Source organism: Diceros bicornis, chromosome 12 (genome assembly GCF_020826845.1).
Source record: "Diceros bicornis minor isolate mBicDic1 chromosome 12, mDicBic1.mat.cur, whole genome shotgun sequence".
Taxonomy (NCBI): domain Eukaryota; kingdom Metazoa; phylum Chordata; class Mammalia; order Perissodactyla; family Rhinocerotidae; genus Diceros; species Diceros bicornis.
This window is the reverse complement of record NC_080751.1, coordinates 51,266,842-51,292,633: the sequence shown is the minus strand read 5'-3', so window position 1 is coordinate 51,292,633 and position 25,792 is coordinate 51,266,842. Positions and strand designations below refer to the sequence as shown.

Genomic DNA, 25,792 nt, shown 5'->3' with positions numbered 1-25,792 from the left:
CCCACCTAGACACATCACAACAAAACTGAGGAAAACCAAAGGTAAGGAGAAAATCTTAAATGTAGCAAAAGAAAAATGACTCATTACTCACAGAATAGTCTTTTCAACAAATGGTACTGGGATAACTGCATATCCATATGAAAACAAGTGAACTTGGACTTTTACCTCATACCATACACAAAATACATCTCAAACTGGATCACAGAATAACTATAAGAGCTAAAATTGTAACACTTCTAGAATAGGGGTCAGAAAACATCTTTCGAAGGGGGCCATAAATTAATATATTAGGTTTTCTGGGCCATACAATCTCTGTAGCAACGCCTCAACTGTCACTGTAAAGGGAAAGTAGCCATAGACAATACATAAATAAATGGGTGTGGCTATGTTCCAATAAAACATTTACAATAACAAGTTGTGGGCCTGATGTGGTCTGCAGGCTGTAGTTTGCTGATTCCCGTTCCCGAAGAGAAAATCTCTGTGACCTTGGATTAGGCAAAGATTTCTTAAATATGATATCAAAAGCAGAATCCACATAAGAAAGAAAAATGATAAACGAAATTTATCAAAAATGTTTGCTCTTCAACAGGCACCATTAAGAAAATGAAAAGACAAGTCATACAACGGGAGAAAAATCTTTGCAAATCATATATATGAATAAAGAACTTGTATCCAGAAATTATAAAATCTCTTACAACTCAGAAAAAGACAAATTATCAAATTAAAACAAAATTTGGACAAAATATATGAATAGACATTTCACAAAAGAAGATACACAAACGACTAATCATGACATCATAAGTCACTGGAGCAATCCAAATTAATACCATAATGAGGTTAAACTACACATCTATGAGAAGGGTTGTAATCAAAAAGATTGACAATAATAGGTATTGGCCAGAGCCTGGAGAAACTGGAACCCTCATGCATTGCTCCTGCAATATAAAATGGTGCCGTCAAAACAGTTTGGCAGTTTCTGAAAGAGTTAAAACATAGACTTATCATATGACCAAGCAATTTCATTCCTAAGTACCTATTCAAGAGAAACAAAAACATATGTTCATATAAAGACTTATACAAGAATCGTTTATAATATTATTCCTAATAGCCGAAAATGGAAATGATCCAAATGTCCATCAACCGGTGAATGGATAAATAAAATGTGCTATATTCATATAATGGAATAACTATTTGGCAATAAAAAGGAATGAATTACTGATACATGCTGTAACATGGATGAACCTCAAACACAGTATGCTAAGTGAAAAAGGACAGACACAAAAGACTATATTTTATATGATTCCATTTATATGAAATTTCCAGAAATGCAAATCTACAGAGACAGAAAGCAGATAAACAGTTGCCTGAGGTTGAGAGTGGGAGCAAGACTTGTCCTCACATGGACACAAGGTTTCTTTTTTGGGTAATGAAAATGTTCTAAAACCAGAGTGTGAGAATGGTTGCACAACTCTATAAATTTACTAAAAATCACTGAGTTGTACTCTTACATGGGTGAATTTTATACGATGTATATCATACTTCAGTAAACACATCTTTGCCAGTTGCAAGCTATGCTACCTGCAGCAGGTTATTTAAAACTATCCTAAGCCTCAATTTTGTCATCAGTAAAAATAGAGTTAATAATACTTACCTTACAAGGCGCTTGTGAGCACTTTAGTAATGTAGAGGAAAGTTTTATCCCTTCTTTTTCTGTCCTATACCTTAAACCATGCTGCAGAAAATTAATATATCCAAATGTGTAACAGACTAAAAAGAATTGAAATCCCAGAACCAACAGTGGAGCACTCTCTTTAAAAACAAACAATATCACTATATCACCAATGCTCTTACTGGTACAGAGCATGAAAAGTTTAAATTCTAACATAAAAATTCTAATATAAAAATGTGAATTCTACAGTTAGTATAGTTCCAGTTAATTCCATAGCTAATAATACTGTATCGCATATTTGAAAGTTGCTAAGAGATCTTAAAAGTCTTCATCACAAGAAAAAAAATGTGAATTCTAATATAAATATTCTAAGTAATAAGAAAATAATTAAATTGGCAATGTTTTTACTTGGTGGTACACGAACAATTGAAATCTTAAAACTGATGACATTTTAAACTAGATGAAATACTGCATACAAATAGTTATTTGCTTATTCTTCCTCTAGCATTAATTTGACATTTCTCCCCTGAACATTGACAAATATGAGAATTTTCTCCTCTATACAAATATTTCTTTTTTTTATAATTTATTTATTTATTTTCCCCCAAAGCCCCAGTAGATAGTTGTATGTCACAGCTGCACATCCTTCTAGTTGCTGTATGTGGGACGCGGCCTCAGCATTGCCAGAGAAGCGGTGCACCGGCGTGCACCCGGGATCCGAACCCCGGGGTCGCCAGCAGCGGAGCGTGGGCACTTAACCGCTAAGCCACAGGGCCGGCCCTATACAAATACTTTTAATTTCCCAAAGATTTCAGAAGCAGTCCAGAGCTTCTCAAGGTGAGAATGAAACAAATCATAACTAAGCCAGTCACAAGGAAAAGTATCCTTATTGCTAAAGTGCTGAGACTGTCACCACAATAATACTACTATATGATTTATTCTCCTCTCTTCTTTTACTTTTATCTTTATTTATTTTGGTGAGGAAGAGTCACCCAGTGCTAACATCTGTTGGCAATCTTCCTCATTTTTCGCTTGAGGAAGATTAGCCCTGAGCTAACATCTGTGCCAATCTTCCTCTATTGTGTACCGGAATGCCTCCACAGCATGGCTAATGAGTGGAGTAGGTGCGCACCCGGGATCTGAACCCGTGAACCCGTGAACCCGGGGCACCAAAGCGGAGCGCGCAGAACTTTCATGGTCATAGAAACTGAAATTATTCCATTTCAACCAAAAAAATATTTTTACTTATTCTTCCAGAGATCCTCCATGTTCTGTAATTCTAAAAAATGCTCTCTTCCTGATGCAAAGGTAATACTCAAAGGCAATCAACATTCATGAAAAAGGGAAACTCAGAAACATAGAAAGAAAAACTATGTATGCTGTAAAATCTCAATAAATAACAAGAGAGATTTAACTGTAAGACGTATGCAGAAATACACAAATAATCATGAGTATAAAAGAACACAGAATAAGAACACACTTGAAAATGGCACTGCTCTTATGACTGTCATTTAAGTTAGACAGAGGAAGAAAATCTCAGGCTCCTTTCTACGTCCAAAGATAACTAATTAGCCATCCCACTCTGGTCAAGAGTGGATGACCAGAACTATAGAACTATAGAAAAGCAGATCTTACCTTTCTCTGACCATTTCTAATATCTGAAGACCTTGATTTAAGGCCACAATCAGAAAGGAAAGTATAATCTTAAGATCTAATACAAACCTAAGCTATAATAAGGGTTAGAATGGCATTTAAGTGAGTCAAAAATGCAGAAACTTGGAATGGCAATATGGCAGCCTGGAACTCGGAAAGAGGAATGGGAACTTTGCAGGAGAGTTAACATAGCAGGTCTGTTGCTGCAATCTTTAGAAGGGCCTGCTTGTAAAGACTGGCCCTTGGCTGACATCTGGGAACTTGGCTTTTACAATGTTCCTTATGTTGATTAAGGCTGTTTTACCCACTTGGGACACTGTACCAGCTTGCCTAGATTGTTTATAAACAATGTGATTCTGGAGAACACCTGCTTTCCTTCTGGAATTCCAGTAGCTGTGGCTACAAGGGCAGAGACTGCCTACATGACCAGCCTCCAATAAAAATCCTGAATTTTGAATCTTAAAGCAGGCTTCCCTGGCCAGAAACACTGTACACGTGTTACACTGCTGGAGGAAGCACATTCTATTCAACCCACCCCTATGGGAGGAAGAATGTTGGAAGCCTGCACCTGGATTTCTCCAGATTCTGCCTGATGTGTCTTTTTCCCTTGCTAGTCCTGCTGTGTATCATATCTTTTCCAATAAATCATAGTCAGGAATACAACTATGAGTCCTTGTAGTGAGTCTTCAAATGTGAGGCTGGTTGTGGAACGCTCGAAATAGGTGTTAAAAGCAAAATGACATAAAGGAATCATAACTGCAGAGTTTTAGGGAGCCCTATAAGGAAGAATTTCTCTCATCTTTTCCTCTTGATCAAATTCACCTTCAGACTACACGGACATAAATACAGACTTTATGCAGAATACTGTGACTCACTGTGAGAAAGAACAAACTAAAAAGATCCAGAAAACATCAAGCAGAGCCAAAGAACTGGGGAAAAAAGAAGGGGGAGAAGAGAGGGAAAAGGAGGAAGGTAAGCTACCTGTCAATGACAACTAAAATTAACATTTATGTCATTATAAAGCTCTATTGTTTCATCAGTTAAGGGAATCTAATGAGATTATCAAAATTATTTCAAAGGTTATATCTTTCTAAATTTCCATTCGAGTAGGAATACTGATAAGAAAGGTTTTACAAGGGCAGGTATATTTCAGGTACTAAAGAGCCTACTAAATTCTATTTTGGAAACTCAACCATTTGAAGCAAAACAATCCTAACATGAATTGGCCAAGTTTGCTGTCAGAATTATAGAGAAATTCCACTATTTTGTTAAAAACAAGCCAATGTTTCCATGCCCTATGTTCTCTTAAACTTATACCTATTTCTGGCTTTACCATCTCTGATAATGGCAACTAAATTTTGGATTCTCTTAAAATACTCTTACTCCCTGCAACATAGAAACAGTAACAAGTTCTGTTCATTCTAACCTTTAAATGTCTCCCATAATCAGTCTGCCACCCCATCCCCACCACTACCTTAGTTCAAAGCCCCCATGATTTCTTTTTTTTGTTTGTTTGAGGGGATCAGCCCTGAGCTAACATCCATGCTAATCCTCCTCTTTTTGCTGAGCAAGACCGGCTCTGAGCTAACATCTATTGCCAATCCTCCTCCTTTTTTTCTCCTCAAAGCCCCAGTAGATAGTTGTATGTCATAGTTGCACATCCTTCTAGTTGCTGTATGTGGGACGCGGCCTCAGCATGGCTGGAGAAGCGGTGCATCGGTGCGTGCCCGGGATCCGAACCCGGGCCACCAGTAGCAGAGCGCGCGTGCTTAACCGCTAAGCCACGGGGCCAGCTCCCCCATGATTTCTTTACTAATCTATTTCTATCAATCTCTTCCAACAGTATATCATCACATCATCAAGAAGTAAATTCTTATAGTCAAGTTCTAATCATCTCCCTCCTTTGCTGAGGAACTTTTACTAGCTCTATGCCAATCACAAAATAAAATACAAATATCTTTAAATACAATACCCTCCATAATATGGTCCCAGCCTACTGTTCCAACTTTCTAATCTTGCCCCTCTTACTCTATGTCTCTGCAGGTCACCTATTCAAATGCCTCCAGTCCCAGTTGGTACCATATATGTGTGAAAAGGTGGATAAGGTATAACAGGAAGTGGTAGGATCAGTATCAAACTAAAAACATGCGTATATATGAAAACACTTTTTCTAACTACGCGGGCTAAACAAAAAACATCTACAGACAGACCTCAATAACTAGCCAAGCCTTCTGCAACTCCCACAAGCTAAAGTCAAATAGTTTTTGTTCTTTAAAAAGCCCTGGGCCTTCCTACTCCTATATATATTTTGTATTTACAATACTCTCTTTCCCACAAAAACATTCTGCCCCATTCTGTGAAAATTACAGGCATCTTCAAAGTCCACTCAAATGCCACCTCCTTCATGAAGCCTTCTGTGTGTTCCCCTAACTCAGCTATTATCTTTTTGCTCCCACATCCCTTTTTTCTGTTCCCATAAACTCTTCAATTGCACTTATTACATTTTGAATTATATTACATTTATTTATACACATTTCTTATCTGTCCTCCCAAGCTATATGCTAAGAAAACACACAATGTTTGCTTATTTTTATATTTGCCATCATTCCTTGCACATAGATTAGTACAATTAGGTAGCTCTGAAACATTTGAAAAATTCAGATTAACCAGGTGGGCCCAGTGGCTTAAGTTTGCACACTCCACTTCAGCGACTCAGGGTTTGTGGGTTCAGACCCCGGGCGTAGACCTACATACCGCTTATCAAGCCATGTGGTGGTGGGGTCCCACATACAAAATAGAGGAAGATTGGCACAGATGTTAGCTCAGTGACAATCTCTCTCAAGCCAAAAAAAAAAGAGCAAGATGGCAATGAATGTTAGCTCAGGGTCAATCTTCCTCACCAAAAAAAAATCAGGTTAACCAAAATTTTTAAATTTTGAGAGTAAATGTCATCTTAAAAACAACCAAATTTTTATGCAAATTAACTAATAAAACTTAAAGGGGGGAAATTACCTTTTGGGGCTAAAATGAGTTTTGTTTACTAGCCTACTTAATTTTCCCTATAAACAAAATACTTTATTCTTAATTCATGATTAAAAGAAACACCAGAAAAGGAGTCTCTTGTGTATTCCTGAAGAGGTGGTAAAGGTAAAAGAAAAGAAATCCTCCCCTTCCACCATGTAAGGATTCAGTGAGAAAGTACCAGCTTTGAACAGGAAGGAGGGCCCTCATGAGAACGTGACCAATGCTGGCACCTTGATCTAGGACTTCCAGTTTCCAGAACTAATATCCACATTTCAGTTTCTGTGCCTATCAAGAATTTTAATTCATCATGGATAATCTGTCATCAGAAGAAATTCAGCTGAGGGCTCACCAGGTTACTGATGAGTCTCTGGAAAATACAAGGAGAATCCTGGGTTTAGCTATTGAGTCTCAGGATGCAGGAATCAAGACTATCACTATGCTGAATGAACAAGGGGAACAACTAAACCGCACAGAAGGAGGCATGGACCAAATAAAGACATGAGAGAGGCAGAGAAGACTTTAACAGAACTCAACAAGTGCTGTGGCCTTTGTGTCTGCCCATCTAACAGGACAAAGAACTTTGAGTCTAGTAAGGCCTATAAGGCAACATGGGGAGATGGTGGAGACAACTATCCTAGCAACGTTCTATCTAAGCAGCCAGGCCACGTGACAAACGGTCAGCCTCAGCAAGCAACCATAGGAGCAGCCAGCAGCGGATACATTAAACGTATAACTAATGATGCCAGAGAAGAAGAAATGGAAGAGAACCTGACTCAAGCAGGCAGTATACTAGGACATCTAAAAAACATGGCCCTGGACATGGGCAACGAGATTGAGGCTCAAAATCAACAAACAGAGCACATCACAAAAAAGGCTGACACCAACAAGGATCGTATTGACAACGCCAATGCCAGAGCAAAGAAACTCACTGACAGCTAAAGCTACTGCTGTGCTTTTTTATCATTTATTCACTTCTCTAGCTTGTCCTTCAAAGTCATTGCCTTTTCAGAGTTTGAAATTTTGGTTCCACACTCTTCTAATCAGAAGATAATGTGGAAGAAGGGCGAGGAGTAACAGCCCCTTTATTTTTTTATTTTCTTTTTCCCTTGAGGGTAGACTGCTGCTCAGCCTTCCTTCTAGTATTTTCTTTCTCAGTTCATACTCTTAGATTGGTTTTCATACAATGTACATAGTGTTGTTTTTCATCTTCCTCATTTACTTTAGCAGGTTCTTTTGCTTTCAAGATTTGGAAACATTGCCAAAGACAGCCATGAAAAAGGAAGCTGGGGGCAAGGGTGGGGAAGTGCTAGAAGGAGAAGTAAGAGATAAGAGGTTATTACCTCAGTAAAACCTGCAGGCCACAAACCAAAAATCTGCATAGCCACAGTAAAGATCTAGTTCGGTTTAGCTTTTAATTTAAGTTGCAGTTATTTTCAATTTAGGCTAATACTTGGTTTTGGAGCTTTTAAACACAGTATTTTTGTTATACATCACAACTTTGCAACCTCTGCTCCAAAAAAGAATAGAATGAGTTTTCTTAAAGTGAGCTTAATTTATGAACTCTTGGTGATAATTCATATATGTACATTGATTCTATGATCCCATTTCATATTGCACCATACAGAAATACTGTATATAAATGAACGGTTTTTTATTTTCATATTATTAGTAGTATCATGGCCCCATTATAAGCCGATTAACCTCAAAAAAAAAAAAGAAAGAAAGAAAGGAAATCCCTTTTCTAACCCAAAATAGTAAGTTTTAAATAATAAAATCAGAGCTATAACCTGGTAAAAAGTCCTTCAGAGAGAAGGAAAATGTTAAAGGTTAGAAACTCAGATCTACATAAAGAAGATCTGTTAGAAAAGGTTATAAGTTAGAGAAGGAATAAATGAAGGTAAAATAACATCTTTAGTTTATTTCATTTTATTTTTCTTATTCTTAACTGACCTAACAGAGAACGATTTGTTCAAAATAATAATAGCAATGATGTGTTTGGTAAATATAGCTTATGAATGACAGTAATGTGATAAGGGACAGGAACGAGAAACTGGAATACTCTGTTAAAAGGTACTAGCACTACCTGTGAAGCAGTATAGTGTTATTTGAAAGTACACTTGCAGTAGTCGCAAATGTATGTTGCAAATTTTAGAGCAACAACTAAAAGAAGTTAAAAACAAAGAAGTATAATTTATATGCTAGGAGAGGGAAAAAAAATGGAATTATATAAAATGCTCAATTAAAACCAGAGAAGGAAGAAAAAGATGGGAAGATAAAAAGGAAATAAAGAATAAGGGCAATGAATAGAAAACAGTAACAAATATGGTAGATATTAATCCACCTATATCAATAATCCTTTAATAGGTGAATGAATAAACTATGATACATCCATAAAATGGAGTATCACTCAACAACAAAGAGAAATAAGCTATCAAGCCATAAAAAGACACGGAGGAATCTTGAAAGTATATTACTAAGTTAAAGAAGTCAACCTGAAGGCTACATACTACATGATTCCAATTATATAACATTCCAGAAACTATATGACTATGGACACAGCAAAAGATCAGTGACTGCCAGGGGTTGGGGGAGGTGGAGCAGGGGGAGGGGATAAACAGGTAGAGAACAGGAGATTTTTAGGGCAGTGACACTATTCCGTATGGTACATGACATTAGGCATTTGGCAAAATGCATCAACTATGTAACACAGAGTGAACCCTAACTAAACTGTAAACTTTAGTTAATAATAATAATGATTCAATATTGGTGCATCAATTATAACAAACATAGCATACTAAAGCAAGATGTTAAGAACAGGAAAAATTGTTTAGTTAATAGTATTTAATACCATACAAGGGCATCTGACAGTAGTGTTCTCACTCAGGGAACTCAAAAATATAATCATTACGGATAAACATAAGAATTAGAAGACTTAGGTTTAACTATCTGGGTAAACTATGCAAAATCAATATTTTCTTTATAACAGCCTAAGTACTCCAAGAGTTATCAAATCCTAACCAAGCTGAATTTATACCATTGGCTAGAACCTAAAGCAGAAGATGAAACAGATTTAAATACATTGTATTGTGCTTTCAAGTTGTCCAATGTTCCAAAATGCTGGCAGTAACAAAAAGTATTATACGGCTAAGAAGATGATGATATTTTTACAGTGAACGTGAATAGTTGTACAGTGCCGTATTTCTCAATTGAACACTTTCAAAGTTACTAAAGCATCCTATTTACTCTGCACATTCTTCTGAACAAAAAGCAGTGAAATTGGGGCAAAGGAACCACTCTATATCTTGACTGTGGTGGATATATACGACTCTGCATTTGTCAATACTTACAGAACTCTATGTCCTAAAGAGTACTTTTACTGTATGTAAATTACCAAAAAAAACGTACAAAATTTTAAACTGAAAACAAACAGTGAATGGGGATGATATAGAGAAAGGAGTAAAGGGAGGAAGGTAAACTAAACAGAGTAAAATGCAAAGAAAAAGAAGAGTTGGGATCCAATGTTATTAATTTTAAGAGTTAACTAGTTTTTTCAAGATAGATGGTTTCTACATATCCTAACAACTCTCAAATGCAATTATATGCAACAGTAAAAATTATGAATTTCGATATTAAATATATGGAAAAAGGATCAGAATACATATGATCTCTTGTTTACATGTTTTAATTTACACAAATAAACGTGTATGTATAAATCATATGTATACACACAAGCATACATGCATACATATGTTATTATATGCATAATAATTTTTATTGTCAGTAAACACCGGTTGAGGGGAAGCAGGCTTTCACTGTCTGTTTTGTACTTCTTGATGCTGTTTACACTTTCAAACCATGTACATGTACTTTTTTAATGTCAATAGGGTGAACTAGACAATGGGATTATGGGTCATTTTATGTTTTCTCCTTTATACTACTCATTTTTTTAAAAAGCTCTAATGAATATAATTTTTTAAATCTGTTTAAAATAACACATAGAATTATAAATGATACCTTTAATTTTTTTAAAAAACCTATAATGATTATTTATAACAGCAAAAAATGAGGGAAAAGTTTAAAAATTAAATGTTCAATTGATTAAAGTAATACATAGACACATACTAGAAAGTCCTATATATACCCAATGAAAAGGAGTGTAAAAATGACATAGAAATATGTTAATGATATGAAAAGCAGTTAATAAAAAAGAACATTTGACCTCATTTTTGGAAAAATATTTAATAAAAGTATTGAAAATGAGGTCATTATTAAGTCATTCAACAATTAATTATTGAAATCCCTTTGTGTACTGGGTAAAGAAGATACAGAGTAGAGCAGCTGCCCTCAGGCAGGGAACAAATTAGGGAACTATCAGAGAAAGGAAACAGACTTATACATACATAATCACCCAAAAAGCTACTTAACTGCAGTGGTGCTATAGTAGGCTGTCTGCAAATGCAATCACCAAAAATTCCCCCCACCTCTGAATGCTCATGCCACTCCTCCCATCAAAAGTAGAGTCTATTTCTCCCTTCCCTTGAACTTAGCTTTATGACTTGCTTTGACGAGTAGATTGTGGCATAAGTGATACAATGCCAGTTCCAAGCCTAGATATTAACAGGCCTGGAAGTTTCTACTTTTGCTTTCTTGCTACCCTGAACTGCCAGGTACTTCTTGATAGTCCAAGGCTATCCTGCTGGAGAGGGACAATCAGGTGCAGAGACAGGCCCTGAAGAATGAGTGACAACTAGGAGAGACAGCACCAAGATGAGAACTAAGGTGCCTCAGTAGACAACCAACACCACAGTCTCAGAAAAGAAACAAAGGCATCTTGAAGCCTCCAGCCTAAGTCAACTGGCAGAAGATGAAATAGAGACAAGTTGTTGCCACTCACCTCTGACCAAATTTCTAGCCCATAGAATCATAAGCAAAAACAAAGGTATTTTGAAGTGATTTGTCATGCTGCAATAGATAACTGAGACAAAAAGTGGTACCTGGAAAGGGTATTACTGTGATTGAAACCTAAAACATACAATATTGGCTTTTGGGACACAGAGGCAAGCAGAAGCTGAAAGGGCAAGAAGGAGACTGGAAACTGGAACAGCAGTAAGGAAACTGCTATAGAAGGCTAGAAGACGGGTGACCCATATTATATACTGGCAGAACAATTAGCATAATTGTCACCTGCAGTAACTCAGAAGTTTAAAAATATATCTAGTGAACTTGTAGATCTAGCTAAGAAGATTTCCAGGCAAAATATTCAAAACGACAATGGTTTCTTTATAACCAAGTATGAGAAGGTACAAGAAGAAAAACATGAGCTAAAGAACTACAAGCAGATGGGGCTGGCCTGGTAGCATAGTGGTTAAGTTCACGCACCCTGCTTTGGCGGGCCAGGGTCCGCGGGTTCAGATCCCAGGCGTGGACCTATGCGCTGCTCATCAAACCACGCTGTGGCGGCGTCCCACATACAAAATAGAGGAAGATGGACACATATGTTAGCTCAGGGCCAAAAAAAAAAGAATTGCAAGCAAAATTTAAAGGAAATATTTCTAACCAGGAGTTGCTTCATTGGAAAATAACTGTTTCTCATCACTAGCCTCTACAGATAGCCAAAGACTGTCAAAGAAACAGCATGAAGACAAAGATCATATCCAGAGTGCTGCCAATAAAACATGCGCTCACAATCATCAAATCAAAAATGCATCCACAGGGGCCGGCCCAGTGGTGTAGTGGTTAAGTTCAAATGCTCTGCCTCGGCAGCCCCGGGTTCGCAGGTTCAAATCCCAGGCACAGACCTATGCACCGCTCATCAAGCCATGTGTGGCAGCGTCCCACGTACGAAATAGAGGAAGACAGGCACAGATGCTAGCTCAGAGGTAATCTTCCACAAGCAAAAAGAGGAGGATTAGCAAAAGATGTTAGCTTAGAGCCAATCTTCATCAAAGGAAAAAAAAAAAAAAGAAGAAAGAAAAAAAAGCATCCATAGATCCTTTGTTAAGACCTCAGAAAGATTTAAGACAATGCTTGCATACTCTGTCAGGTAGGCAAAAGAGCTTCTAAGAAACTTACAGGACTCTAACTTGGGATCCAAAATAGAAAGCGTCCTGCCTCAGAAAGAATGGTGGATGTGACTTCTGTCTAATGGAGGGCACTTATAATCTGATATATGGAAAACCTACGAAGTGTTTAATGGAGTTCTATCAGTTTGGACTAAAAAAAAACACTGTTCCAAATGAAAAGAGACCTTTAGGCTCTTAAAATGTGACATACATGAAGCAGACTGAAACTGCTACTCAGGTGTAAATAAGGTCCATTTCTTAAGGCAAAGGAGAAATGACGCAGCAAGTAGAGCCAAGGGCCCAAACGACCTAGCCAAGAGCTGAGAAAAATAATTATGAAGCCACTACCAGAAGATAGAACCAAGCCATTATCAAGGACACTCTCTGTTCTCTGGTTAGATTTCAAAATTGCTTTTGACCAGAGACTGCTATATGCTTCCCATTCTTTCACTCTCCAATGGGAGTATCTATTGTGGTTAACTGTCTCAAAATTGTATATTGATCGTTTTGGTGTGGGGGCAGGGGGAGGATTAGTAACTGGGATTAGTAACTTGTCTTCTTAGTTCACAGGCATCCAAATCAAAAGGAGCTTTACCCAACGAGCCTCATCCATATCTCAACCTAAGGCAAATCATAAGATAATGGACTTTGAACATGAGGTCATAACTGGATAAGATTTCTGGGCATCTTAGGAGGGGTGAGTATGTACTGCATGTTGGAGAGATGTGAATTGTCCATCACAGGAAGAACTGTGGTAGTCCATCTGCAAAGATGGCTGCCAACAACGCCTCCTATTCTTGTACACATATGGTACTCCTCCCATCAAGAGGTGGGATCTATTTCTCTTTCCCTTAGATCTTGGCTGACATTGTGTTCTGCTTTGAAAACCGGAATGCAGTGGAAATGATGCTATGTAGTTTCAGGCTTGGGCCTTAATAGGCCAAGAAACTTCTGTTTGTGTTCTCTTGCTACCCTGAAACACCATATAAAGAAATCCAAGCTATCCTTCTAGAGAGAGGCCAAGAAGACAGAAAAGCCCTGGCTGACAAACAAATAGGCCACCTAGGGAACAAATGAAGTGTCTCAACTAAAAGCCAGCACTAAGACCATCTTGGATCCTCTAGCCCCATTCGAGCTACCTTAGTCAACATCTTGTGGACCAGAGAGCCACGTGTTCCTTGGCCTACCTCCTGACCCCAAAATTGTGAGCAATAAAATAGTTGTGATTTTAAGCCACTAAGTTTTGGGGCAATTTTTTACTCAGTACTGGATAACTGATACACGTAGCAAGTACAGCAAAGGCTACAAAGGAAAAGTACTGGGTAGTTTCTAAGAGTCGGTATTAGGGATCCTAACGTAATCTGGGAGATAAGAAAGGTTTTTTTGGGAAGTGATATTTAACACCAAAAACACAGTGCCTAACGACATTTCAGTTGACGATGGGCCACATATACAATGGCGGTCCCATAAGATCAGTACCATACAGCATAGGTGTATAGCAAGCTATACCTTCTAGGTTTGTCTAAGTACACTCCATCATGTTCACACAATGACACATTTCTCAGAACATATCCCCATTGTTAACGGACGCATGACTGTATTTAATAGAGGGAGAATTATGAACAGCAATTTTAAGTTTCTATTTTCCTAAATTTTCCACATTGCACATGTTCTACTTTTAATATAACAACAAAATGTTATTTTATTAAAACCTCCCTAAGGATATGGTTGGCAGCTTATTGCTTCTGTTGTATTGAAATTTATTAAGTCTAAAATATATTTTCTCATGACAAAATACGCAAACATTTTAGCAAATAATGAAAGTTTCTATTATCATATGTAGTTGAAGAATGGAATGTTCTGATTACGCTAACATTACAAGAAATAAACAGCATATATTGGTTTAACAATTTCTGAAGAATTAGAATATATTAAAAACACATTATAAACAAATTATACTGCTTATAATTTAATATCAGCGATTTTTGGAAACTTCTGCAGGTTTATGTAATTCCTCAAAGGTATCATTGTGAACAGGTGCCGATAACGTAAGACTGAGAGAAGTAAATTATACTCTGATAACAGAATTAAGAGTGGAAATGATACAAAAAGACTAGAATAATGGACTAAAATCAACAAGAAAAAAATTAAACAGAAGTAATTGAGGAGACATACACATTTACAGTTAAAAAGAAATCAACCACAAAAGTACAAGAGGAGAAAATAATCCAGCTTAACAGTATGAAAAAGGCTTGGGCTTTAGCTGACCACAAGTACATTAACCAATAGTAAGTACACCATATCCAAATAAAAAATGTTAATGTAATCTTGGACCTCATTAACACATTTAATCAACAAATATTTACTGAGAACCTACAACGCATCACATACTTTACTAACAGAATGCAGTGACAAGATCTAGAGATAGAATAATCTCACCATATTCAGAACTAGTCAAACTGTATATGGAATAGTAAGTCTAAATAAAGGGAATGGTTGAAAAAATTAGAGAAATGTGATCTACAAAAGGAAGACTTTCTAATTTGAATACTGCCCTAAAAGAAGAAAGAAAGCTCTTAAAACAATTATTTCATTTTACCAAAATAAATTAATGACTACTATGTGATGGGTCTTGTGCTAGGCACTGGGGTATAAATGAAGAACAAAACAAAACAGATATCGTCCCTTCCTCCTCTCCCTATAGTCTAGTGAGTACCCTTATCACTGGAAGATATTTAGCAGGTACCAAATAATAATCTGTCAAGCATATTACAAAAGAGATTCATGTACTTTGTATAAGCCTAAAATAAATGACCTCCAATGTAACTTCCAAATCTAAAATTTTATTATTACTTACTTATAGCACTATACAATAAAAGAATGTAATTGTTATTCTGAGATAAATGTCTAATGAATAAAATAACATGCAAACCAATATCCACAAACACATACACACACACACACGTGGGTTTTTTTTATATTTCCACCTAATAAAACAACCATGTCAGTTCATATGGTCAGCCTTCATAGGCAAACTACTCAAAACCAACTTCAATCCACATTAAGAAAACCCAATCTCATACTTTTACTTCATTTCAAATACCAAAAATTTTTTTAAATCTCTTTACCCTAATGATTATCTTACCCTAGTTAAAATAATTCCAAAGAAATTAATTATCTATGATTTCTCTGGCATTTCTTACATTAATCAATATACCTTTCCATGGCTTTAGCTGTATAAGGCAAATGCATTTCAATACTGTGTTCATCTTCATCTGTCTGCAGAGACATGCGTTCAAACATTCCTGTCTTCCATAGTTCTCCGTAAACTAAAGAGATTTCAAAATAGAGTAAAACAAACATATTAATGTATAGCCTTATCCTAGACTCCCCCAGTACCACGAAACTACATGCTTTGGCAAGGAACAGAAGCACCACATAATATTTTTCTTCATTTTTATTTTAAAAAAAGAAACCAGCTTTACATACCAGACAAAACAATAACACATGTAATGACTTACTCAGCGTTTTCCTATGTTACATAGTTATATAAAAAACAGTAATTTAAATTTTTCATCAGTTCCTTTCATTATATCTCAAGTCACCTCTGGGTCTAAGCTTTTCCTTGACTTTAATCAGCACATGCTAACAAGAAGACAGTTGATTAGAACTCCTCCTGAAATATGAAAAAACCACTGGTCTTCTTACTCATGAGGCCAATAATATAGTTTTGGAGTTTTGTTTTGCTTTTTAATAAAATGTATGGGATTATTATTTCACACCTCAGGTACCTGCCATACTAAGCACGGAAAATTCCTACTATGAAAGTTATTTTCCTCAAAATTAACAATTAAGCTTATGGGATAGACCAGAACATAAATTCACCACAATACCATGCATAAAGGATCTTAAAATGATCTAGTAATTCAGACCCATCTGATGAATCACACTTAAAACTGGATATTGTATGGCAAGAAAATGATGAAATTTAATATATAAAAAAAGATGATATAAGAATATTTTTCTTTTATCATAGAACAGAACCAACATTTTTATAACTACATCCTTAAATGGGTTTAGCATCAAAGAAAGAAACAAATTGTTATGACTTTTTTCCTACAAAATTATACCTGATTAAAAATCTTCTATTCCTCCATTGGTAGGTTATCAAAAACCAAAATTTTCTGAATGCCCCAACAAGGTTTTAAAAATAAAGTGTGTTCCCTAAAACCACTCTAGAGAGTAAGGCTAGTAACACTCCAGCTTCACTAATAAGATATATTCTTACAACAAATTGTTAACATTCTATGATACTTAAAACCCCAAATTATGAAAATTTAGGCCCAAAAAATAAAGAAAAAGAGGTGACCATCTCCTTTGCAAATGTCTTCTTTCATTTTAAGGAAGAATTTGTTGCAAAATTTCTTGAAACAATAAGCACCCAACATACTTAAAATATAATTTAATGAACTAGAAGGACACACACCAAGTTCATGAAGGTGGTTACTTTTGAGACTGTAAATTGACTTCAGATGAGAAGAAAATTCTGAGTCAATTGTGGATGATGAGTACACCAGTGTTTGCACTATTCTCTGCACTGTTCCGTATTTTTAAAATTATGCTCCCCTCACTCCTCCAAAGATACTACTATAAAGTTAAAAGGTTTTACTTTACACATTTAATGTATGAGACACAACTAAATAAAAAATGTGATTTCTGGAATCCTGTGGGAAAAAAAATCAAAATAATAGACATTTTAAAAATAAAATACACATAAGATTTACTTAGCACTCTTCTTCCAGAATTTCTCAACTACAGTCTCATTATTTCCCATAAAAATCTTCTGAGAGGAAATAAAGGCATTATCACCACTATCTATTTCCAGTGAGGAAAGTGATATACACAGTGGTAGACTAACATGCCCAGAATCTTTCATCAAGTTGATGTGGGTACCAATTTCTTATTTCATGGTACAATGAGTACATGGTACTTCCCTGAATACAAATGAAACCACTACAGTCTGGAGACTAGTGGATCTGACAGATTTTTGTGGCTGGCAGAAAAACCACAGTTATCTTTTAGGTAGATGGAATATTTTCTCTCTTTGTTTTTATTTTTTGCACGTTAGTTACAATAAATTTTATTTTTTAAATTAAAATATTGCTTATAATATTCATATTTTTAATTTTTAATTAACATAATCCCTATCAAAAAAACCTTTAGCTGTTTAAAAGCTGCAAGATTTCTATATACTTACTCTTTTGGTCAATACGAAGGTCATACAGAGGTGTCCTATATATATCCACACTGGAAAGTGCACATCGAGAGAGGGGCACATGATGAGAAGGCCCAAGGATGAAAATTCTCCGGCTAGGAGATATACAACAAAAAACACAGAACAATTGTACTTCTACACAAACCTTATTAAATAAAAAGAAAAAAAAATAAGTAACTTAAAAAAAAATTACACGTAGTACTGTTTTCCTTCTTTGATTTCATTACCTACTGTTACGAGCTAAACTGTGTTCCCCTAAAATTCACATGTTGAAGTCCTACCCCTAGTACCTCAGAATGTAACCATATTTGGAGATAAGATCTTTAAAGAGGTGATTAAATTAAAATGAAGCCTGAATCCAATATGACTGGTGTCCTTACAAGAAGAGGAAGAGACACCAGGGGTGCACATGCACAGAAACGGTACCCCCATCTGAAGCGGCATCAAGAGGACAGCCATCTGCAAGCCAAGGAGAGAGGCCACAGGAGAAACCAAACCTGCCAGCACCTTGATCTTGGACTTCCAGCCTTCAGAACTGACAAAATAAATTTCTATTGTGTCAGCCACCTAGTTTGTGGTATTTTGTTATGGTAGCACTAGCAAACTAATATACGTAACTAATGATTTGCTCCTCAGTTAATTAAGTTCAATTCCTTATCTCTGTCTTTGTGTTGGAAGGCCTTTAAACGAATCACGTTCAACATCTGGAAATACCACTTACTGATTATCTACAGTAAACCAACCTGCTATGCTTAAAATCATCTCTGTATTCACAATGGCTGGGACACAGAAGTTTTTCAATAGCTATATTAACTGAATTTTAAACATTTCGGCTATTAAATAAAATCTCAAAATTCTAACAAATTCTAAACTCAGCTCTAAGATCTACTACAACTTTAGTAAAGATATATAATAGTACAAATTCTAAAAATCCATACGAAATATCATTACAAAGAAGCATTTTGATAAAGCTATTTCCACATTTCTTCCATGGCAGAGAAAAAAGGCATCTTGTTGAGAAGAATTCTGTGTAATAAGCTTTCTCTGTTCCCTTTCAAGTAGAAGTCATTCTCAAAAACAAAGAAACTTGAGTATGTGTTATTTGCACTGTAGGCTAAAGAAAAGAACTGAGCTAAACTGTAGCTTAAATCTTTACAATCTCTTTATCTTGACATCAAGAGTAAAATTAACTTCCTCTCATTCTATCTCAAACATTCCTACAACCTAAATTCCAAAACTATCCATTTTCTGTTCTCCTAGATTCACATAAATGAAACATTCCCCATGACACACACACACACCCAAACTTACAGACCCAAAAAAACCAAAACTATGAGAAAGAAGGGAATATATGATATATGATAGGCTATGTACCTAGAAAATTAAGTACTACTCATTGCTCAATTAATGGACAAAGACTGACACATGAGCTAGTTCTTTCATATCAAAAACTTGCAGGCCAAGGAATGTGTGATTTAGCAATATACTTATTTTGATACAATTCTATTACATCTAGGAAAATCAAACTATTGTCTGCTACATGGTACTTGCTATATGGGGGATTGAGGGGTAAGAAAGATGTGATAAAGAAAAAGCAATTACCCGTTTAGAGTCCCCAAACCTCCTCAAGTTATCACACATAGCAAACATATAACACTTCATCCACACACCATTTCTAGTCAGAAACATTCCTCCTCCTCCCCCTCCAATTACTCACTTCTTGTCATCACCTCTATGATCAACTCAATAAACATTTCATAAACAAAGATCAAATCTAGATTCCTAAATGAACAAAAGAGATACCACTAAGTTCTCCTATCTTAACAGCACATAAATATCATCACAATTTTTTAAATTAAAGTCTAATGTGGGACATATATAATAATAACTCTGAGTGTTTAAGTGATTTGCCTGAGACAGGTATTATATGAACCAAGAATCTAGTATGAAAAAAAGGCATTTTTACGACTGAGGAATGCATTTCTATGAAAAGAGAGAGGGACAGAATATTTAAAGTCACAACACTCCTGGGAAATCCACGATACATAATTAAAATATGAAATAACTTTTAAAATATCAATCTAAATTCAAGGCATAGATACATTTCATAGGTAAGTGTAACAAGGTTCTAACAATGGCCAAAAGATGAGCACTACTACAGAAATAAACACCCGAGGTTGTCTTGGACAGCCTAATTTCCTCCTTTAATACCTGATATTTACCTTGCTTGCCTTTTTGTCAGACCCAACCTAGATGAAAAGATGAAGACTGATGGGGAAAAGAGCTCCCAGCAGTCTGAATTATCCAACTGTGTACCAAACAGATTCTTTCCAGTTTGGCAGAAACTCACCCAAAGGCAACACTGCGAAGTTCCACATTTGGTTAAAAGAGATAACAGGAAAAAAGAGGTTTAGGTCCCATCCACATAAAACCCTTAAATGTGATGTATCCAAAAACAAACCAAAAAAGGCTAGGTTTCTTGAAAAGAAAAAAAAAAAGTGCATATTAAACCAGTAGTAATCTCAAAATGGGTCTCTTTGTTAGCTATATGCTAACAAAAAGATAACTGTATAAATAAAAGATAACGCATTTTCTTTCTTTGCTAGTTTGCTAGATCCATAAACACCAAGGCATAGGAATATTTTAGAGAGAAATGAGTAACATAGGCATTGGAAACAATGCCACTTTCTCTCCCTTTAATTAATTGTAAGGTGCTTTGTCTTTAAAGGAGTAACTTTGAAATATTAGCATATCATCACTATTGCCATACATATAAAACAAGCCTTTAATATGAAAAAATGGAAAAAAATCAATAGGCATTCTTTTAGAAATAAACATAGTTCACATATATCTCCAGAGAATTCGCATTTGTGGAGTTACTTACTGTGATGAGTGTAGTCTATGCACCCAACACATTAAGTTACCTGAGTATCTGCCCTCATAAATATTCAATTACTTATTCTAAGTAATAGAACACAAGCAATTTTTAAGTGTTTCATAGCAAGTGGAGATATTTTAACTCAAGAATAAAAATGTCATGTGGCCCCAAAGAAGATTCCTTTTTGCTCTCTTTTTCTGCCCTGCAAAGCTTTCTGAAAGATATGAATTAAAATCAAGTTACTAAGTACATCTTGAGTTCTGGTTCTTAATTACAGTTTTAATAACAGGAAAAGACTTTGCAACTATAAATATGGAAAAGAATTTAATGTATCATTTTTTAAATTCCTTAAACAGCCAGAGTGCTCTTTTTTGAAACATACAACAGATCACATCACTCCCTTGCTTAAAAGTCTATCAAGGGCTTTTCACGGTCAGAGGATAAATTCCAAAATCACTAAAACGGGTTCTAAAGTCTCAAATGAACTGGCCCTCTCTTGTATTACGCTTCCTCCCTCGATCACAATACTTTATGTATACTGGTCGTCTTATAGTTCCTTGATGACACTTTGCCTACTTCAAAGCTTTCACACATGTTATTGTTCCTTTTGCTTGGCTTAAAAATCATTTCCTCAGATTCCTTTCCCAACACCTTATCCACAATCTAAATCCAATCACCCTATATCAGTTCTCAGTGTGAACTGTGGATTCCTCAAGAACCTTTCAAGCAGTGCACAAAATCAAAACTATCTTCATAATAATACAAAGAAGTTATGTACCTTTTTCACTGTTGACATTTGCACTTACAGTACAAAAGTGAAGCTGGGTAAATTTGAAGGTAATTAAATCAAAACGTACCAGTGGTCATGTATTCTTCACCTTCACTCACACCATGTTTTTTCTTAAAAGGCCAGTTTCACCTAATTTCATTAAATCTTGAACTTTGAGTACAGTTTCATAAAAATATTCTATATGACAAAATGCATTCAATTTGTTGTGATAAACGCGTAAAGCACTTTCACTGCACACAGAAGTATGTCTCAGGGAAAAAGCATTTGCATGACTTTAGTTGTGAGCTAAACTAGACATTTTTTTCATGGAACACAATTTTTACTTCAAAAAATGACTGTAGACAAATTATGGTTATTCCAATTTAGGTATCTGGCAGAAATTTTCTAGAAAATGAACAAAATGAGCCTGCCACTTCAGAGAAAACATTTGACATATTTGTTGCCAATGATAAAATCAAAGCTTTTAAGTGAAAATTAGACTTTTGCAAAACTTCTAACACTGTGAGATTGACAGCTTGCCAATAATTAAAGATTTTTCTGATGAAATTGGTGGTGATATTAACAAATGTGATTTTTTGATATCGTATGATGAAATGTCAACATTTGAAAGATCTGCATAACTCAATGAACAAATACGTTCCATATGTTCCACACAAGATATCACAAAATCACACAAAGGTAAAAGATCCATTCAAAGTGCAAGACAGTACAAAAGATGATCCTGGTTGACATGTAGAGAACGGAGTAGTGTGGAAGGTAAGAATGGAAGCTGGTAGTATAGAATTTAACCTTCTCTCTTGGACTGTTATTTTTTCTCTATACTTATAGTTTCCAAAAGGATGTTCTTTCTCTATTTTCTCAAAGCACTCTGAAGACACTGCAAATGTCATGGAGGGCCACTTTCAAGACAATACAACTATAACTGTCAATTGTTATTTTTAACACAGACCTTCAAATTTATTTATTCAGAATCCAATTATATATTAATTACAAAAATAAGTTGATCACATCATCATCCATCATTTGCCTCTCTTTTTACTAATCTCCTTTATCACTTTTTCTTAGTCCTTTGCTCTCTTCCCTTCTTTCCATCAATTTATTTAATACACGCTTTCCATTTCTACCTATATAGGCTCTATACCTCTCTATATATTCTTAGGCTAAATTTAATTCAAAGTACCCTTCCGGCACCTAACATCATCAATAAAAATTCTGCCAAATAAAAAAGGTTTGGAAAAGGCTGCTATATAAACTAACTTTGATTATAGCTGGTTGATAGGCCCAGGATCAAATATAAGAAGCTTCTGAAAATCTTTCCAATCTAATATCTATTTGCTCTTATTCATGAAAAAAATATTTAAAATTGTATATTTAATATGTAACAAGAAATATTTGTTAAAGACACCCCTCAAAACATCATAAATGAGGCAGGGCTAAAAACCTCAAAATTTGGCAACACTATCATTTTATTTACTATTAAAAAGTTACTAAAAATAATTTTCAACAAAGATATGATACAATGTGCAGACATACTACATAAAAACAAAAAAGAGCAGCTCTTGGGGCCGGCCCAGTGGCGTATTGGTTAAGTTCGCCGTGCTCTGCTCTGGTGGCCCGGGGTTCACAGGTTCAGATCCCGGGCTCGGACCTACACACCACTCATCAAGCCATGCTGTGACAGGCAGAGCAGCTCTTTTGTTTTAAAAATTTGAACAAATTGCCCAAAGGCAAAAGAGCAGGCTATGGGTGAGATTTTCTTTTTAAACTCATGGCTGCTGTGAGTTACCTCTTTTGAAATGATTATGCTTCATCTCTAAGAGTACAGGTCTAACCTAACAATCAACATTTGACAAAACTAAGATGATCGATTTTATCTATTCATACACTGTGTACAACTGGCAATACAGACTGGACCCTGACACTAGTTCACATACAGTGAATAAACCATTTAAATAAAATGCCGGTCAGCCAATTAAGTAATTTCGGTGGCTATTTCCAACAGAAGCTTTTGAAAGTTCACAAGTTTCTTATTTTAGAGAGTAGTATACTAAGCTTTTGAGAGTTCACAAGTTTCTGACTTTAGAAAGTAGTATATACTACTCAATCAGTCTCAATTTGCCAGGAAGATTATTTAAAGCTAATTTCAGAGCTGTCAGTGAATTATTAAGAGTTAATATGCTTCAAACACCATATTAAATTCACTGTTGAATTCTAAAATAATTCAGGTACCTTATCCTGTCAATGAGAAATTATTCTTCTTTCATTAACCACAACTTAACAAGTATAATAAAGAATTTTAAATTATAAAGTGATTAAAATTGAACCAAAAGGCTTTGCATTTTTCTTAAAAATGCTCATCTCCAGATTTCCAAAGAAAAATTAAAAACCAAAATATTTAACTGCTAGTGTTCCTGGACCAATGCCAATGTGGGGAGTGAGGAGTCCCCCACACCTCCAACAAGCAATTCTCGGACATCAGCAGGATATCTAACAAGCCAACTCAGTTCTGACGCTATCTACCCAGAGAGAGCATCGGACTCCACAGGTTGAGGGCTCAGTCCCATAAGACTGCTCACCTCCGACCTCCACTTCAGATGTCAGTCACAAGGCCAAGTTGTTACCTGTGCTTCTGACCCACCTGCTACACCCTGGAGGTTCCCATGACTCACTCCTTGGGTTTGATTAATTGCTAGAGTGGCTCATAAAACTCACAGATACGTTTTACTTACTAGATCACCAGTTTATTATAAAAAGATATAACTCAGGAACAGGCAGTTGGAAGAGATGCATAGGGCAAGATATGGGGAAAGGGCATGGAGCTTCCACGCCCTCTCCATGTGCAGCACTCTCCCTCAGATCTCCATGTGTTCACCAACCTGGAAGCTCTCCAAACCCTGTCCTTTTAGGTTTTTATAGAGGCTGCATTACATAGTCATGATTTTTTTCACATTAAGCATTCCTCCATTACTTTTGTTTTTTAGTTTAAGTATAATTGACATACAATATCCTATTAATTTCAGGTATACATCAGAATGATTTAATATTTATATACATTATGAAATGATCACCACAATAAGTCTAGTTACTGTCACCATACAAAATTATTACAATATTATTGGCTATATTCCCTATGCTGTACATTACATCCTCATGACTTATTAATTTTATAACTGGAAGTCTGACTTCCAGTTACATTGTCATGATTGATTAAATAACTGGCCATTGGCAGCTGATTCAACCTCCAGACTCTCTCCCCTCCCTGGAAGTCTAGGAGTGGGACTGAATGTTCTGATCCTCTAAGCACATGGTTGGTTCTCCTGGCAACCAACCCCCATCCTTAGTTGGGGTCCAAAAGTCACCTCACTGGCATAACAACACTTAGGAAATTCCAAGGGTTTTGGGAGCTGTGAGCCAGGAACTGTGGACGAAGACCAAATACATATGAGAAATGTATTTTGGTCACCTGAATGACCAAATATATATTTCTTATAAATCACAATATCACGTTAACCTTCTAACATTTCCAAAACTAAACATTTTACCAAAGGGAAGATAAAAACTAAATGTTCAGACAAAAAACAGTATTAAAGCTTTTCATAACCTATAAAAGGTTTAACTAAATTTATAAAAAGTCAAATTCCTAATGAAATTGAGATTATAACAACAATAAGTATGCAAAACAAATTACTTCAGTGACAAAGCAATTATAAGTCCCAATCTTCTCCCACTTAAACAAAATGGTATCTAACTATATTACTTACGTAATAGATGGATCCACTTGTTTGTAAGCATGAGCAGCACAAGACCCACAGTATGTATATCCTGCATGGCTACAAAACAAAATATTTTTAAACTTAATCATTAGATTCAAAATCAAGATATTCTGAAAAAAAGAACTTTTGAAAGAAATATAATAACTATAGTAAACACAACAGAATTGAGCATATAGATTAAAAAGCAATGGAGCTAACGATGCAATTTCTAGAATAGGGGACACATAATGGTTCTGTGTTCCAATTTTAAATTTTAAAAGTATTCTGTAATTTTTTTGGTCTGAAAGAAAATTAGATTTGGAGATACTCAAGGATTACTTGAAGGTACTAATGTAACACTAATGAGTTTTTAATATTGCTCTTCAATACCTTTAGCAGACTTATTACATAACAATGGTAGGACCAAGAGCAAGTCAAATCAGACCAAAGCAAATATCCCACAACTATCAATTCCTTTCCCTCTGTGTCTTTAGTGGTAAGAGAATTGTCTCGGCCTTCTGTATATTATGTCTTTCATTTTCTCTCGCTATCTATTCAGCCTTTTCATCCTCTGGTCTTAGCATTAGATTGGTTCTCTTAACATCTATAGAATGACTTGTTCCCAGACCTCGTTTTTCTTTCTTGACTCATTCCAGTTACATGAGTCTAGAAACACTTCCCTTAGTGCT

The 25,792-nt window shown here is 35.7% G+C and overlaps 2 protein-coding genes across 7 annotated transcripts in view; one reads left to right on the top strand and one right to left on the bottom strand.

Moving 5' to 3' along the window:
- The window catches only part of MEMO1 (mediator of cell motility 1), a 142,403-nt gene that overhangs the window by 26,483 nt on the left and 90,128 nt on the right, over nt 1-25,792 (bottom strand). For all 6 annotated transcript variants that reach the window (XR_009221709.1, XM_058551492.1, XM_058551495.1 and 3 more), the window contains 3 exons: nt 25,113-25,181; nt 17,666-17,778; nt 15,626-15,737 (listed from right to left, as the gene is read on the bottom strand). Coding sequence is in view for 5 of the 6 variants with exons in the window: in XM_058551492.1 (XP_058407475.1) it covers nt 15,626-15,737; nt 17,666-17,778; nt 25,113-25,181 (294 nt within the window). In the remaining variant the exon portion in view is untranslated. The remainder of the gene's footprint in view (nt 1-15,625; nt 15,738-17,665; nt 17,779-25,112; nt 25,182-25,792) is intronic.
- LOC131412075 (synaptosomal-associated protein 23-like) lies at nt 6,335-8,893 on the top strand. The gene is given in 2 exon segments (XM_058551497.1): nt 6,335-6,831; nt 6,834-8,893. Coding segments are annotated over 2 exon segments (630 nt in total). The 5' UTR covers nt 6,335-6,653; the 3' UTR covers nt 7,286-8,893.